We start from the raw sequence: 18,411 nt of genomic DNA, 5'->3' as shown, positions 1-18,411 counted from the left end.
CAGACATGGAATGCAACGCAATGTGCTTTACAAAAAAAAAGAATGAAAATAAAAGCTGAATTATTTACTACACAACAAACATAAGATATAAAACAACAAAAATAATGACACAAACTGAACAACTAAAAATCACCCTAAGGAAAAGCAAAGCTAAGGCCTCAGGTTCTCTGGCAGGCTATGGGCATAATAACTAAAGGCTGCCTCTTCGTGCCTCTTGGTCCAAGGCTTTGGGATAGTTAAAAGGCCAGTGCCAGAGGACCTGAGGGACCTACTGGGTACATAACTTAAAAGCATGTCTGACATGTATTGGAGTGCACAATCGTGGATTGATTTAAAAACCAATAGAATAATCTTTAAATTAATTATAAAATTCACAGGCAGCCAGTGCAGAGACCTTAAAACCGGTGTAATGTGTGCTCTCCATCTGGTCTTGGTCAGTACCCGTACTGCAGCATTCTGTATATTTTGCAGTTGACTAATGTCTTTCTTGGGTAGACCAGACAGAAGCATTACAGTAGTCAAACCTGCTTGTAATAAAAGCATGGATGAGTCTCTCTGTATCATCCTGAGAGAGAAGGCCTCAACTTGGAAATGTTCCTCAGGTGGTAAAAAGCTATTTTGGTCACATTCCTAATGTGTGGTTAGAAATTTAGTTCATCTTTATTGCCCGTTACTTAAAGTGTGCGGCTAGATGCTCTGTGCTTTGGCTCCAACAATAAGTACCTCGGTCTTGATTTAGCTGGAAGAAGATGTGAGCCGTCCAAGTATTTAAATCTCTAATACAGTCTAATGTATCCATGGAGCTAGAATCCTCTGGTGACACAGAAATGTAAAGTTGTGTATCATCTGCGTAGCAGTGAAAATCAATGCTGTGCTTTAATATAAGGTTTATTATGGCATTTAATATAGCGTTTATTATGCCATTTCAAATTCACAGTACATACAGTTTATTTAAAAAAGAAACACCAACATAACTGTTTTTCTTGGAAGAGGGCAGACAATTTCAGCTACTTTCCAACACTACAAACGACTGAACAGCACTTTCTCACACAGAAAAACATTAAAATGCATTTAATAGATTACTTTTTATGTTTCTATTTTTTATAGCCAGAATTGTCACTTACAGTATAAAAAACAAGTGGTATAAAAGTGGTATAAAAATATTAACACAGATTTTCTCCTTTTGGCAATCTGTGGCTTCATCATTATCAAGCATTTTATCTAAACCCATCCCTTGTCTTTCCAATGTCCTACTGCTTAATGATGACTAACTACACTGTACCTAACACCCAGGCAACAAAGGATTTGGCTTGCCGGCCTAACAGCAGCCAACACACTCTGACACATCAGCAATGGATTTCCACATTAATGGACATAGCTCAACTTGAACTGTCATTCTCTCGACTGCATGGTGCAAAATCAGAGTATTAACATATGGACTACAACAATTAACAGTTTAAAATCACTACTTTGATATTTGTACTCAAATAAGCAGGTCATGTGGGTGGAAAGGGGGGGGGGGGATATATTGTATATGTGGTTTTGTATCTGTTGATCCTTTTCTTTGCTCCTGTCAACCAAAAAATAACTTGATCACAAAATAAATATGAACACAGATGTGAATCTTGGATTGGTTCCTCAGGACAAGACCTATAAAAACTAATTTTATTTCCCTGATTTCCGATCAGCTCTTCCTATGTCGTAAGCTTAAACAATATGGTTAATAATACAACAAAACTGACCCTGGACCAACCATAACCATAGAGCTGGAGCAAGCAAAGAATTTGCTTGACATTTGTAAGTGTTACTAATCTTTAGATGTAGTCATTCCATGACATGCTTGGTTCACAGCAAGCGACATCATAAAAAGCAATGAAAACATTGATAATGTCAAATTCTTCACATATTCAGATAATTAAATTCACATTTAAAAGGTGAAATGACTGCTGTACATGAAACATGAATTATCAACATTAATTATCAACATGATTAAAATGGTTAACACCAGGAAGATAGATAGCGGTAGATGTATAAAACAAGATGTATGTAACAAGAGTTTCCATGATGGCTGTTAACTATAGTAGTCCTGTATCATCTGCTTCTCTTCTTAGAAATGTGAATGCACCTGTAGTTAGTCAACTCTAGAATTGCAATTTACAGGCTGCCTTAGGCCTACTTTATTTATTGGGATTTCTCTGGACTTCATTTACTGAGTCCAGCTCATGTTCAGTCCATTGACCACAGTCATTTCTCCCATCATGCATCATGCTGTTCCCCTCATCCCTTTCACTTCCTAAAACTTGTCTCCATGGCCTCATTTTGTACATAACCCTCGTCATTGTATTTGTAACTCGGGTCAGTTCAGTGTCACCGAACTGGGGCAAACCGTGATGAACCACTTTCAGGTGCTCGTGGCCTCGTTGATTTACGGCCACAGAATATAGTTCAGACATGACAGTACAACACATTCAGGTGCTCGTGGCCTCGTTGCATTACGGCCACAGAATATAGTTCAGACATGACAGTACAACACATTGCACAATGTTGCTCTACAGTGCTACTTTTAACACAGGCATTATCTTAAGTTTTAGTTCCTCTCGTTGCAAGTCACCATCCCTCCATTTTGTCGTCCGTCAGTTGAGGAGAGATTGTTGTATCGGAGGGAGAAGACACACTCAGACAGAGTCTTCATAGATGTTCAACGGCTGGGTCACGTTTCCTTCCTCCGTGTCTCTCTGCTTCTACCAGGGAAAACAAAACATGAGACTGATAAGACTGAAACCGCTCTATTCAATCACTATTTAGGTGCATCAATATCAAAGTCTTATTCGTTTTTTGTATTTTTGTAATTCAAACACCTTTAATGGATAAACCATTGCAGTTTGCTCTCTGATTTGTGCCCAGATGCTGGTGATTTTTATAGCATTAACACTTGGACAGATAACACAGTGGTATAATGAGGACAAGAGCTCACCGTTGGCCTTTCACGCCGATGACATCTAGTCAGTAAGAAGATCACCAGCAGGACTCCCGCAACAAGCATCACAACCACGCTGACAGACACACCTACTGCTACTTTACTGAGACTATTTCTACTGGATCCTGGAAAGCAGAGATGAAACAGAAAACATATAAATAGTTAATACAAACTATGACACACTCCAAAAACATGTTTTAGATGAGAGACGGAGAAGCCAAAAAGTTGAGGAATTTGAAACTTGACCAAGTGGTGAGAAGGCTTTCCAAATAAAACACTAACCTCCTCCCTATATGCAACAGCAGTGCAACTTTCTTTGTCTAATACTCAACACATCACTGTGGATCCAGCTCCTTCATTTTCTTATCCAAACATTTGTGTTGAGTCAGAGGAAACACTATTCTCTACACATTGGTAATGCTAATAGTTTAGTCTCAAAGATAATGCTGTTGTTTCTCTATAGTTTCACTCTAGTTTAGAGATTAGGTTTTTCCTTTTCTGTTTTTATGCCTGGGCTTGCCCCTAGATTGCTCACGCACTTTCACACACATACGCATGCACCCACTCCTAGCTTTTCATTCTCATGCATTCCTATGCAGATGTTTTGGGACTTTTGGGTACAAGCTGACACCCTAACCAACATTCTTCAATGAAATCACCATGGGGCTGAAACTCCAGACCCTGACTACCATGATTTACTACTGCTGTGTTATGTCTACTGGTGTCACTCATCTCCTGTACTCACCAGGCGTTTCATTGCAGCTGGAGCTGAGGTTAGAGGCATGGTATGTGTTCTTCACCATACACTGCAGTTTTTCACCTTGACTCAGCTCCATGGTCAGGTTGCTCGTCAGACTGTAGAGTCCTGTAGAGTTATCCAGGTGGGTCTCATCCCTCCTGGAGATGTTCACCAGAGGATGTCCATCCATCTTCCAGTGAATCTGGCCCGTTGGGTATCCCCCGGAGGCTTTACACTGGTACACCCCGAACCCCTCTCCCCCTCCGGAACCCACCGAAGCCTTGTCTGGTACCTGGTGCATACATACACTGTAGCTCGCTGGAGAGGAGAGAGCATGCCTGAAATGGAGTCACTTATGAAGTACAAAGGGGGAGGGGGGGGACAAATAAATCAACCAATAGCAGAATGACTGAATGAACAACAAATGGCTTACCAGCAACATGCAGAGTGATGCGAAAGTAGTTCCAAGTATTGGCTTTAATGTAGCATTTGTACATCCCATTGTCTGCGACAGTGATGCCTGAGAGGAGCAGGGAACAGTTGCCCCTGTCTTCATTCAGAAAGAGACTGACCCTGTTTTCGTATCCCTCCCCGATGGTTGTGGTGTTATTCCTGTTATTGTGGTGAAGCACAATGGTATGGTCTTCTAACTGCCATTTAATGTCCGTTCTCTCGTTTGTCTTCTCGCAGGGGCAGTGCAGGAGGACATTCTGTCCCACAATAGCTTGGAGCCGCTCCAAATGGGCTACAATATAAAAAAAGCCCAGTTGAGCAGATTCAATTTCTCAAGGTTAATTTCAATAATGTTTTGGGGAAGTTGCATTGGTCTTTCACAAGATAAGAAAATGGCAAAAGTGGCTTAGAAAATCTCCCCTCAGTACAGAGGAGTACAGGAAACAAGAAGAACCAGACTCTAAAAAGGATGTTTGGGCAAACGTCCAGAATGTGGTTTCTCTCAACGGTTATTGTGCAATATCACAACACATTTTGTTTGCCAATAAACATGATACTGCACACTATTGGAACCACACACACACACACAAGCACACACACGCACACTTTTTATATCTCAATGAAGACTGTTTATCAAGCAGAATCTTAATCTGATGTCAATTGTCTTTATAACTTTTTGTCACACCCACACTAACTTCCACACATCCTCAGTTCTCCTTTCTACTCCTCCTGTGTGTGTGTGTGTGTGTGTGTTTTACAGTGAAATCCCAGTCATTCATCTATGGATGTGTTTAACTCTACTTGTGGGTATAGTCCCCACAAGAATAGTAAAAGAAACAAAGATTTCACCAACTGGGGACATTTTGTTAGTCCCCACAAGCTCAAATGCTATTTCTAGGGGGTTTAGGGTTAAGGTAGAATAAGGGTTAGAATTAGGTTTAGGGTTAGGAGTTACGAGTTAGGGTTAATGCTAGGTTTTGGGTTAGGGAAAATAGGATTTTGAATGGTTATACAGTGCATTCGGAAAGTATTCAGACCCCTTGACTCTTTCCACTTTTGTTTTTACATTACAGCCTTATTCTAAACTGGATTCAATTGTTTTTTCCCCCCTCATCAATCTACACACAATACCCCATAATGACAAAGGAAAAACAGCTTTTTAGAAATGTTTGCAAATTGATTAAAAATAAAAAACTGATATCACAGTTACATTAGTATTCAGACCCTTAATCAGTACTTTGTTGACACACCTTTGTCAGCGATTACAGCCACGCGTCTTCTTGGGTATGACGCTACAAGCTTGGCACACCTGTATTTGGGGAGTTTCCCCCATTCTTCTCTGCAGATCCTCTCAAGCTCTGTCAGGTTGGATGGGGAGCTTCGCTGCACAGCTATTTTTAGGTCTCTCCAGAGATGTTCGATTGGGTTCAAGTCCGGGATCTGGCTGGGCCACTCAAGGACATTCATAGACTTGTCCCGAAGCCACTCCTGCATTGTCTTGGCTGTGTGCTTAGGGTCGTTGTCCTGTTGGAAGCTGAACCTTAGCCACAGTCTGAGGTCCTGAGCGCTCTGGAGCAGGTTTTCATCAAGGATCTCTCTGTACTTTGCTCCGTTCATCTTTCCCTCGATCCTGTCTCCCAGTCCCTGCTGCTGAAAAACATCCCCACAGCATGATGCTGCCACCACCATGCTTCACCGTAAGGATGGTGCCAGGTTTCCTCCAGACGTGATGCTTGGCATTCAGGCAAAATAGTTCAATCTTGGTTTAATCAGTCCAGAGAATCTTTTGGCAAACTCCAAGCAGGCTGTCATGTGCCTTTTACTGAGGAGTGGCTTCCGTCTGGCCACTCTACCACAAAGACCTGATTGGTGGAGTGCTGCAGAGATGTTTGTCCTTGTGGAAGGCTCTCCCATCTTCACAGAGGAAAAGGTCAAGGGGTCTGAATACTTTCCGAATGCACTGTACATTGTGTGTCCCCACAAGGTTAGTTAAACAAGACTGCGAGTGTGTGTGCAGTAAAATCCCAATCATCCATCTATGAGTGTGTGTGTGTGTGTGTTTCCAGTAACATCCCAGTAACTACACTGAACAAAAATATAAATGCAACATGTAAATCAAATCACATTTTATTTGTCTTACAGTGAAATGCTTACTTACAAGCCCTTAACCAACAATTAGCTAAAAGCTTATTTGGAGTCTGTGTGTGTCTCTGTCAGTCTAGGCTTCTTTTGTAGATGTCTGGCCTAACTACACTGAACAAAAATATAAATGTAAAGTGTTGGTCCCATGTTTCATGAGCCTAAAAAATATAGCCCAGAAATCCCTGAAATTCCATACGCACAAAAAGCTTATTTCGCTCAGATTTTGTGAACAAATGTGTATTTCATCCCTGTTAGTGAGCATTTCTCCTTTGCCAAGTTAATCCATCAAATGGGCAGGAACAGGGGCAGGGGAAAATATACAGTACATGTCAGCCGTATGCACTCGAATAGCGAATGGATGCCTCTTTCCCGCCAGTAAGTTTTTCAATTTTGCCGGGTAGGCTACTTCGGTTTTATAGCGGAGCATGTGCTTAATATGAGCAGCTGAGAAATAAATAATAAATATAGTAGCAGCTGGGATCCTCCTCTTTTTAGTGGCAACCATCAAAACTCTGCTTTCACACGGGATTGCATATAGAAATGTCTGGGCTTTTAAGAACACTTTCACTCAGGTGATATTCCGCCCAAACTCTGTATGCCATGGGCTCTCAACCCTGTTCCTGGAACTACCCATTCTTAATTTGGGAAACCAAGTGAAATCTGGTTGGGAACATCGATAGTAACATGTTTTTTCACAACGAAACATATTTAATTATTAAACTGTTGAATGAGAGAGAGGGGAGGAGATGTAAATGCGCGGTGGTGAGATATTCTGTATAGCTAAAGGTAATGAGTCAGCCTATGAATTATGAAAATATAAAAAAATGCCCTACAACTAGGCTTTTCAAAATAAAATACAAATTCACTACAATTGTAGGCTAACTCTGTAAGCCGCCCTGCACAATCAATGAACCAACAGCATCGCCTAAGTCTATACGTTCTCTCCCAGACTCGTGGAGAAAGAGTTTGGAGTATAGTATAAGGTAACCAGTCCATCCAGTATGCATAATAATACAGTCCACACTCAAAGGTGATTACTAAAATTTGTTTAATTTTGGAGTATAGGCTAAACCAATTTTGTACCAAAGACATCTTAAATCAGTTTTGTTTTATGTTTTTCTGCTGTGCGTAATATGCGGTAGGCTATGTATTGTATAAAGGCAAAGTCATTATTTTAATTCAATTCTTTAATTCGGGCTTGGGCTCATATTTAGGCCTATGAATAAGCTCTAATAGGCATATGGATGTTTTTAATTAATCATCACCTTAGAAAGCGCTGTCCATCTCGTTGTATTAGGCTTTGAAACAACATCCACAACGACCATGTTTTCCACTCAGTTTCAACCTGCTGTTGAACTTCTTTCTTTAAATTGATCATCACAGTGAGGTGTGTTTCAAAAGCACGATACTGTTTTGAAGATAAGTGTTTTGATGTGATTTTCAATTGCATTTGCATTAATGTCAGAGTGGTTAGAAGGAGAATAGAGTGCTGAGTACCAGGCTGTTAGCGACCTGATGCATTTAAAAATGCACTGAAAGTATAGGGAGCATAATTTTTTTTACTGCAGCCGTCAAACAGTTTTTTTTTACCACTACATCACTGGCTACCGGTAGGCCTATTTGAAGTAATAGGCCTACACATTGTAGCCTAGTCTAGTAATTTGACCGTGTGTGTTAGGGTGACCATCCCGTTTTCCCCGGGACAGTTTCAGCTCCATTTCAGGTGTCCTGACTTTTCAGGCTACAGAAAAGGTCCAACCTAGAACCACGCAGCGTATCATTGCATTGGCCTTCCTATCAGTCAAATGGACAATACTTATGAATTGGAAAGAGCGTAAACCGCAGTGCTTCAGCATGGACATTTGGTTAAGGGAATTCATGGATTTATTGACTATGGAACAAGCGGCATCGGCCTTCCAGGACTATGACAATGGCCCAGGGATGGGCAACATTTGTAGGCCCGCGGACCAATTTCACACACAGGAACTCAGTCGGGGTCTCAACTTACTGTTGAGAGTTAGAATAATAGAATACACAAGGTGCAATTTCAAAATGTGGTTGTGCATCAGCAGTCACTCAATTAGCCCATGTCAGCTAAATGTTTTTAGATTGGTAAGTTAGTCTAGTGGCCAGCTATCTAAACTTGTAGTAAGCATGGTCGAATTACCGATTGATCATCAGTTATCATATTAAAAACAGCAAACATTTGCTTCCACCCTATGGCAAAATGTGTAGAATTGCAGGAATTGAGTTATAAAACGGCAACATTTTCTCTACACCCCATGGCAAAATGCACAGAATTGCAGGAAATAAACTTTAAAACGTAAATGTTTTCTCTTCGCTGTCATGAGGGGGGCTGCTAAAATGTTCTGCTCGCAAGGTAGGTGGGTGGGGGTGGGGGATATGGATGTGGTAGGCAGACCCACAAGCCACTGCGCCCCCTCATGATGAGTTCCATTTTTGTGGCCCCCACCCCCATCAAAGTTGCCCATCCCTGGCCTAGAGGGTCTCTCGGACATTATAAGAACATATGTAAATGAAAGAGCATAGCCTGGCTTGCTGTGGAAGGGCTCGCTGGGTGTCCTGTGTGTCCTGGTAAGACCTAGGCTGAAGTTTTCCAATATAAACCATTTTTGTTTGTTTTGCGAAATGTTTTCCATTTGGAGTAAACAATGATTTGCTGACCTTGAACTCAGATCAAGTCTCTTCCTGTCCTGAAGCCGTCAATGCAGCAAGACAGTAATAATGAAAGTGATATCTCTCTCTCTCAAAGGAGAACAGGGGGTGTGTAGGTGTATGTGTGGGCCTGCTTAATATACAGTCTTCATTGAGATATAAAAAGAGAAGTGTATACGTGCATGTGACTCTCAGAACAAGAACACAAAATAAATAGTATTGTAGATGGATGACTGGGATGTTATTGTAAACACACACAAACTCATAGATGGATGAATGGGATGTTACTGTAAACACAAACTCATAGATGGATGAATGGGATGTTACTGTAAACACAAACTCATAGATGGATGAATGGGATGTTACTGTAAACACACACACATAGATGGAGGACTGGGATTTTACTATACACACACACACACACACACACACACAGACAGACACACACACACACACAGGAGGGGGAGTAGAAAGGAGAACTGAGGATGTGTGGGAGTATGTGTGGGAGTGACAAAAAGGTTTTGAGATGAGACAACTGCAATTATTAAGATTCTGCTTGATAAACAGTCTTCATTGAGGAAACCAGAAATAATGACCTTCACCTTAGAACCATGTCTCAGTTGAAGATATACTTAATATCCACAGAGGATGAGGATGTGTTACAACAAGAGACATGAGTTTAAGACAACATAACACTATAAGCAATTGTGATTTATTGCTGACCATTACCACCCCTCCTAAACTTTGCATCTACACCATGTCTCTATTGAGGCTATGAGAATAACTTACCTGAGGCAGACAGGAAGACTGCTGCTAACCCCAGGACAGTCCACATGACAATGTGTGTTCTGAAGGTGAAAATGGATACATATGTCAGAGGCTTGCTGATCAACATGAAGAACCATAATAGAATCACAAATTGCATTGCAGGATAGATGGTGGGTTGATATTGTCTGATTGGTGGATTGCTTTAGATTTAGGATATTGTTTAGAACATACATGTAAAAAGACACTAGCTAGGTTTCCATCCAATTGGCGACAGATTTTCATGCAAATATTCTAAAATCTGCATAAAAACAATATGCACATTTTCCTGCGCATTTTCCATCAAATTGCCTTGTTGCTGGTAAAATGCTGTGCGTGATTACGTAGTGCATATAAAAATAACTTCCCATGTACCGAATAGAAAATAAAAGTTAAATGGGTTTCCATCGCACGTGCGCTCTAGCCAACAGCTCGCAGATACAGCGCGGGTATTGTAAAAAAGGCCGGCCCTCTCAATCCAATTGGCCTTCAGATCCTTCACACCTCTGTTCATCCAACCAATCAGGGCGCTTGGACGCACTCCAGGGCTCAGCCCCGCACACCAAGTTAGAGCGTGTTCACCTGCCGTCTTCAGAAAGAAGCAAGTGTTTGATACTGACGGACCTTTAACATGCTGTTTCCTTACTAAAAGTGTTGTGTGCATCCATTGGTATGTAAATTTGGGGATATTCTGTGTTTGTGTGTATCCCGTGCATGCTACCTCGGGTTAGTGTGGTTATCAGGTTTATATTGTTTGTATGTTACCGCTGCAATGTATGGCCTTAGATGTACTGCTGTATTAGAGGGCAACATTGCAAAGTTTCTAGAAGTTCCAGAATGGCCAAATCCTATCTGCATGTGCACTTATGCCCTAGTAGCCTAGTAACAGTGCCTTCGTAGATCAGATAAGATATGTAGCTTGGCCTGAGAGAGGGACATACATCTTCAGTGCCTAGGCCTTCTATTTCTCTCTCTAGCTACTTCGATATTCCTGCTGTGTGAATATTAAAGTGTTTGCATGTTATACTATAGCATCCATTGTTAGAACAGCATGCCATATACTGAACCAAAATATAAAAGCAACATGTAAAGTGTTGGTCCCATGTTTCATGAGCTGAAATAAAAGATCCCAGAAATGTTCCATACTCACAAAAAGGTTATTTCTGTAAAATGTTGTGCACAAATGTGTTTACATCCCTGTTAGTGAGCATTTCTCCTTTGCCAAGATAATCTATCCACCTGACAGGTGTAGCATATCAAGAAGCTGATTAAACAGCATGATCATTACACAGGTGCACCCTGTGCTGAGGACAATAAAAGGCCACTCTAAAATGTGCAGTTTTGTTACACAACACAATGCCACAGATGTCTCAACTTTTGAGGGAGCGTGTAATTGGCATGCTGACTGCAGCAATGCCCACCAGAGCTGTTGCCAGATAAATGAATATTAATTTCTCTACCATAAGCCGCCTCGAATGTCGTTTTAGATCATTTGGCAGTACGTCCAACCAGCCTCACAGCTGTAGGCCACGTGTATGGCGTTGTGTGGGCGAGCGGTTTGCTGATGTCAATGTTGTGAACAGTGTCCCATGGTGGCGGTGGGGTTATGGTATGGGCAGGCTTAAGCTATGGACAACAAACACAATTGTATTTTATCAATGGCAATTTGAATGCACAGAGATACAGTGACGAGATCCTGAGGACCGTTGTCATGCCATTAATCTGCCGCCATCACCTCATGTTTCAGCATGATAATGCATGGCCCCATGTTGCAAGGATCTGTACACAATTCCTGGAAGCTGAAAATGTCCCAGTTCTTCCATGGCCTGCATACTCACCAGACATGTCACCCATTGAGCATGTTTGGGATGCTCTAGATCGATGTGTACGACAGCGTGTTCCAGTTCCAGACAATATCCAGCAACTTCACACAGCCATTGAAGACGAGTGGAACAGCATTCCACAGTCCACAATCAACAGCCTGATCAACTCTATACGAAGGAGATATGTTGCGCTGCATGAGGCAAATGGTGGTCACACCAGATACTGACTGGTTTTCTGATCCACGCCCCTACTTTTTCTTTAAGGTATCTGTGACCAACAGTTGCATATCTGTATTCCCAGTCATGTTAAATCCATAGATTAGGGACTCATTTATTTATTTCAATTGACTGATTTCCTTATGTGAACTGTAACTCAGTAAAATCTTTAAAATTGTTGCATGTTACGTTTATTTTTGTTCAGTATATAAAGTTACACTTAACTTTAAAAAGCTAAATCCTTTGTAACAACTAGTGACAACCTTGTACTTCTGCAGATATTACAGATATGTACTCTGAGGTATATAAGCATGTTTATTTTCTCACTTGGATGGCACTTTCAGAAGCTGCCAATTAGATTGTCAGAATGTGTAACGTACTTTGCAGGTACACTAATTACAATTAAGTACACCTCAAGATACACTTAATTTTAGCTAGCTAAATCCTCTGTAACACCTACTAATTACGTTGTAATTATGCAGATGGTGCTTCCGGAAGTCTTAAAATAAGGGCCAGGTTGTCAGGATGGGTAATGTACTATATAAGTACACAGTAATTACAAGTAAGTACCCCTCAAGAGTTTTTTCATTTTAAGTAGCTAAATCCTGTGTAATGCGTTGTCATTATGGGGTATTGTGTGTAGATTGACGAGGGGAAAAAACAATTTAATCCAATTTGGAATAAGGCTGTAATGTAACAAAATGTGAACTCAACATGGTACACTTTTTGGGGGCAAGTGCTAGCAACAACATTGAGTGGTGATTTTGAAGAGTGCGCATTCCCTGGTACAGTGATGCCAATTTAGCAATTTTGTTGCTAGATTTAGCAACTTTTCAGACTACCCTAGAAACTTTCTTTTTAAACAGCACCTAGCAACACATTTAGATACTTTAAAAAAATTATTTGGAACTTTTAGCAACTTTTGAAAAGTGACTCAAACGCTAATTATAATAATATGCCATTTAGCAGACGCTTTTATCCAAAGCCACTTACAGTCATGTGGGCATACATTTTTACATATGGGTGGTCCCGGGGATCGAACCCACTACCCTGGCGTTACAAGCGCCGTGCTCTACCAGCTGACCTACAGAGGACCACGCATTTTCCCTCTAAATGACACAAAAATGATTTTCTCTGTCACACACTCAGTCACAACACACGTGCCTGGCTGCAAAAGTGCATTGTGAGTGACGTCAGCAGCAGGCGCTCAGCTCGTGCACAGGCAGCAGCAGGCCAGAGAGCTGGAGAGAGATGCCTAGCACACACATCATTTGAGTTAAGTTGCTTGTTCAATAAGATAGCATATATACCTTGTTATTAGCTTGTACCTATAATTCTTGATCAGTTAGGTAGCGTGTTAACTAACTACCAATACACTGCTTAAAACTATAATTGTTCATAATGTGTAGGTTTACTAGTTAATATGAAAATAAATCAAATGTAATGTGTAATTGTTCAATAATTCAATTTGTTGTGGTTCAACCTGGCACCAACGCAGATGGCGGCCTCGCGACTAACTCTTAGGAAACTTTGCAGTATTTTGTTTTTTTTATGTATTATTTTTTACATTATTAGCTCAGAAAGTAATGATACAAAACACTTTCTGAGCTAATAATGTAAAAAATAATACATCCTGTATTATTCTCAGTTCATAGCGCAGACAGGAATAAATATCTCTCCGGGAAGCAGAAGGGCGGAGGTGTGTGTTTCATGATTAACGACTCATGGTGTAATTGTAGTAACATACAGGAACTCGAGTCCTTTTGTTCACCCGACCTAGAATATCTCAAAATCAAATGCCAAGATAATTTTCTTCGGTTAAAGTCACGGCCGTGTATATCCCCCCTGATACCACGACGGCCCTCAATGTCACGCCCTGACTCAGGGGACTCTTATATGTTGAGTCAGGGTGTGTATATTATATGTTGTGTATATTCCAAGTGTGTTATCTAGTATGTGTATTTCTATGTTGGCCGGTGTGGTTCCCAATCAGAGGCAGCTGTCGCTCGTTGTCTCTGATTGGGGATCATACTTAGGCAGCCTATTGGCACTAGGTAGTTGTGGGATCTTGTTCCGTGTTTAGGCTTGTTTTGTGTTCAGCCTTTGGACTTCACGTTTCGTTTGTTGTTTTGTCGTGTGTTTATTCGTTGTAAATAAACATGTATGCATATCACGCTGCGCCTTGGTCTGACCCGTCCTTAAACGAACGTGACAGAAGATCCCACCAAACACGGACCAAGCAGCGTGCCCAGGAGGACCGAACACCATGGACACAGGTGGGGAAGATTTGGTCATGGGAGGAGATATTTGCGGGAAAAGGACCCTGGGCGAAGAAGGAAGCCCAGGCAGGAGAGGAGCAACGGCAACACGGAAGCCGGCCGAGGAGGAAGCCCGAGAAGCAGCCCCAATAAAAAAAATTGGGGGGGCTAAAGGGGTGGTCGGGGAGCGAGAGAGAAGAGCCCCGACCACTGCACCCGGTTGGTTTCCAGATTGGGTCCCTACGACCATGGGAAGAGGAGTGGGAACAGTATTATACTGAGGAGTCGGAGGATGACGACGACGACGAGTTTCTGTTCCCTAACTCGTGGGGGCTCCCGGAGGAGTCCTCACGGGAGGAGGAGTGCCGGGTAAGAGAGGAGGCCACCATATTATGGGGGGTACTGTCATGCCCTGACTCAGGGGACTCTTATATGTTGAGTCAGGGTGTGTATATTCTATGTTGTGTATATTCTAGGTGTGTTATCTAGTATGTGTATTTCTATGTTGGCCGGTGTGGTTCCCAATCAGAGGCAGCTATCGCTCGTTGTCTCTGATTGGGGATCATACTTAGGCAGCTTATTGGCACTAGGTAGTTGTGGGATCTTGTTCCGTGTTTAGGCTAGTTTTGTGTTCAGCCTTTGGACTTCACGTTTGGTTTGGTTTGTTGTTTTGTCGTGTGTTTATTCATTGTAAATAAACATGTATGCATATCACGCTGCGCCTTGGTCTGACCCGTCCTTAAACGAACGTGACACTCAAAGAACTTCACTGGACTTTATGCAAACTGGAAACCACATATCCTGAGGCTGCATTTATTGTAGCCAGGGATTTTAACAAAGCAAATTTGAGGACTAGGCTGCCGAAGTTCTATCAACATATCGACTGTTGTACTCGCGCTGCCAAAATCCTCGACCATTGCTATTCGAACTTCCGGGATGGTTATATGGCCCTCCCTCGCCCTCCTTTCGGCAAATCTGACCACGACTCAAACAGGAAATACCAGTGCTAAGGACTATTCAACGCTAGTGTGACCAATCGGAATCCACGCTTCAAGATTGTTTTGATCACGCGGACTGGGATATGTTCCGGGTTGCTTCCGAATTTTTTTTGACGAATACACTGAAACGGTGACTGAGTTTATCAGGAAGTATATGGGTGATGTTGTGCCCACTGTGACTATTAAAACCAACCCTAACCAGAAACCGTGGATAGATGGCAGCATTCACGCCAATCTAAAAGCGTGAACCACCGCATTCAACCATGGCAAGGTGACTGGGAATATTGCAGAATACAAACAGTGTAGCTACTCACTCCGCAAGGCAATTAAACTGGGAAAACATCAGTATAGAGACAAAGTGGAGTCGGAATTCAACGGCTCAGACACAAGACGTATGTGGCAAGGTCTACAGACAATCACGGGCTACATAAGGAAAACCAGCCACGTCGCCGACACCAACGTCTCGCTTCCAGACAAGCTAAACACCTTCTTCGCCCGATTTGAGGATAACACAGTGCCACTGACGAGGCCCACTACCAAGGACTGTGGCCTCTCCTTCTCCATGGCTGACGTGATTAAGACGTTTAAGCATGTTAATCCCCGCATGGCAGCCGGCCCAGATGGCATCCCTAGCCGCGTCCTCAGAGCATGCGCAGACCAGCTGGCTGGTGTGTTTATGGACATATTCAATCTCTCCCTTTCCCAGTCTGCTGTTCCCACATGCTTCAAGATGGCCACCATTGTTCCTGTACCCAAGAAAGCAAAGGTAACTGAACTAAATGACTATCGCCCTGTAGCACTCACCTCTGTCATCATGAAGTGCTTTGAGAGACTAGTCAAGGATCATATCACCTCTACCTTACCTGTCACCCTAGACCCACTTGAATTTGCTTACCGCCCCAATAGATCCACAGACGATGCAATCGCCATCACACTGCACACTGCCCTATCCCATCTGGACAAGAGGAATACCTATGTAAGAATGCTGTTCATTGACTACATCTCAGCATTCAACACCATAGTACCCTCCAAGCGTGAAGGTTGGAAACAACATCTCCACTTCGCTGATCCTCAACACTGGGGCCCCACAAGGGTGCGTGCTCAGCCCCCTCCTGTACTCCCTGTTCACCCATGACTGCGTGGCCAAGCACGCCTCCAACTCAATCATCAAGTTAGCAGACGACACAACAGTAGTAGGCTTGATTACCAACAAGGTGAGGGCTCTGGGAGTGTGGTGCCAGGAAAATAACCTCTCACTCAACGTCAACAAAACAAAGGAGATGATCGTGGACTTCAGGAAACAGCAGAGGGTGCACCCCCCTATCCACATCGACAGGACCGCAGTGGAGAAGGTGGAAAGCTTCCAGTTCCTTGGCGTACACATCACCGACAAACTGAAATGGCCCACCCACGCAGACAGTGTGGTGAAGAAGGCGCAACAGAGCCTCTTCAACCTCAGGAGGCTGAAGAAATTTGGCTTGGCACCTAAATCCCTCACAAACTTTTACAGATGCACAATTGAGAGCATCCTGTCGGACTGTATCACCACCTGGTACGGCAACCGCAGGGCTCTCCAGAGGGTGGTGCTGTCTGCCGAACGCATTATCGGGGGCAAACTACCCGCCCTCCAAGACACATACAGCACCCGATGTCACAGGAAGGCCAAAAAGATCATCAAGGACATCAACCACCCGAGCCACTGCCTGTTCACCCCGCTATCATCCAGAAGGCGAGGTCAATACAGGTGCATCAAAGCTGGGACCGAGAGAATGAAAAACAGCTTCTATCTCAAGGCCATCAGACTGTTAAATAACCATCACTAGCACATTAGAGGCTAATGCTGCCTATTGAAATCAATGGCCACTTTAAGAAATGGAACACTAGTCACTTTAATAATGTTTACAGTCACTTTAATAATGTTTACATATCTTGCACTACTCATGTATCAACTGCATTCTATTCTATAATATTCTACTGTATCTTAGTCCATGCCGCTCTGTCATTGCTTGTCCATATATGTATATTTTCTTAAATTCCATTCCTTACTAGTTTTGTGTGTATTAGGTATATGTTGTGAAATTGTTAGATATTACTTGTTAGATATTACTGCACTGTCGGAGCTAGACGCACAAGCATTTCGCTACACCCGCTATAACATCTGTTAAACACGTGTATGTGACAAATAAAGATTGATTTGATTTTAAAATACAAATATCTGATCATATAGAATGTGTTGTGTTTATATTATTTTACATTTTTGTCATTTAGCAGATACAAATATGTGATAATAAACAAACAAATCTAAACTAACAAATGTCAAATCATATTTGTGGCAGAGATGGCCAGTCAATTTGAGTAATGTTATTGTGTATTCTACGTAATGACATCACAACGTCATTTAGCAACTTTTAGCAACAAATCGACCTGCCTCTAGCAACTTCCCCTGAAAATTTGTTGGCAACACTGCCCTGGTAGGTAAATGGAGCCTATTGATCCTCCAACCCTTGTAATATCGGACACAGCGTATCTGTCCACATGAGATTACAACTTTGTGACAGTTAGTACTGAATCGGATGCAGTTGAGTAGAAATTGGTGAATTTGTGACAAGCATGGTGACAAGCATTTGTTGTTACACCTCTGTAAATACCTACTGCAATTAACACCAGTTAGTTACATGTTGTCATTACAGTGTAACTATGAGTTCTTACAATGAACTACAATACGTGTATTTACACTGTAATAAAGACCCCTTAAAATGAAGTGTTACCTAATAATGTTTTGTGATGTGAAATATCAATCATAGCTTAATTCCCTCCGCACACACACACATGAATGAAATTCACTTAAAATTTATTACTACCGATCTAGTCAAAGTATATTGCATGAACATATCATCATTAACTTACCGATAGGTTTCCATTTTCAACAGAAATGAGAATGAATGATAACAGGAGATCAAAGTTCTTCGTGTATCCTGGTTGGACGGCAAACGTGAAGTGAGTGGAACGTCGAACGAAGTCGGCAGTGTCAACTGTCGAACTTTGGTTGATGTATTTTTCTTTGACGTCATGATTGCGGTCCCAGAAATTAAAGTGGAGTACACAGCGTTTTAACTACTTTGCAGATATGAAACAAGCAGACAATTAATAAATGAACTCTGGCTATCTACTCCGATTTCAGGGCACTCTCGTCTGAGTGTGCCAGACCGCAGAATAACTGGAATTTACGAATCTGCAACACACGCTGAATATGACATCAGCAAAAAAAAAAAACATTATTAAATTGTTGCCAGCAGCACAGTCAAGGTCACCAACGCTCTAGATA

General features: G+C 42.0%; 1 protein-coding gene across 3 annotated transcripts; it reads right to left on the bottom strand.

Annotated features, from left to right (window-relative positions):
- Positions 1–870: 870 nt before the first annotated feature.
- On the bottom strand, positions 871–18,315 carry LOC121536504 (CD276 antigen). Of its 3 annotated transcripts, none has more exons than XM_041843831.2 (6): positions 17,994–18,315; positions 9,777–9,835; positions 4,150–4,461; positions 3,723–4,034; positions 2,975–3,102; positions 871–2,738 (listed from the first exon to the last, which is right to left on the bottom strand). In XM_041843831.2, the coding sequence occupies exons 1-6, from the start codon at positions 18,155–18,157 to the stop codon at positions 2,676–2,678; spliced, it is 1,038 nt and encodes a 345-aa protein (XP_041699765.1). In that variant the 5' UTR covers positions 18,158–18,315; the 3' UTR covers positions 871–2,675. The 3 variants fall into 3 exon arrangements, with proteins under 3 accessions (XP_041699765.1, XP_041699766.1, XP_041699764.1); XM_041843832.2 differs by having other exon boundaries at positions 871–2,735; XM_041843830.2 differs by having other exon boundaries at positions 871–2,741; positions 17,994–18,312.
- Positions 18,316–18,411: the final 96 nt, after the last annotated feature.

This window comes from Coregonus clupeaformis, chromosome 23, assembly GCF_020615455.1.
Source record: "Coregonus clupeaformis isolate EN_2021a chromosome 23, ASM2061545v1, whole genome shotgun sequence".
Classification (NCBI taxonomy): Eukaryota; Metazoa; Chordata; class Actinopteri; order Salmoniformes; family Salmonidae; genus Coregonus; species Coregonus clupeaformis.
The sequence above is the reverse complement of the archived record's forward strand: the minus strand, read 5'-3'. Positions and strand labels throughout refer to the sequence as shown.

Bases quoted from the DNA above. Each gene is read 5' to 3' on its own strand.
- LOC121536504 (XM_041843830.2), bottom strand. From the start codon at position 18,157: ATGACGTCAAAGAAAAATACATCAACCAAAGTTCGACAGTTGACACTG. The intron at 9,836-17,993 runs GTAAGTTAATGA...TTTCACCTTCAG, and splicing joins TTGAAAATGGAAACCTATCG to AACACACATTGTCATGTGGA. The intron at 4,462-9,776 runs GTAAGTTATTCT...TTTATATTGTAG, and splicing joins AGTCTTCCTGTCTGCCTCAG to CCCATTTGGAGCGGCTCCAA.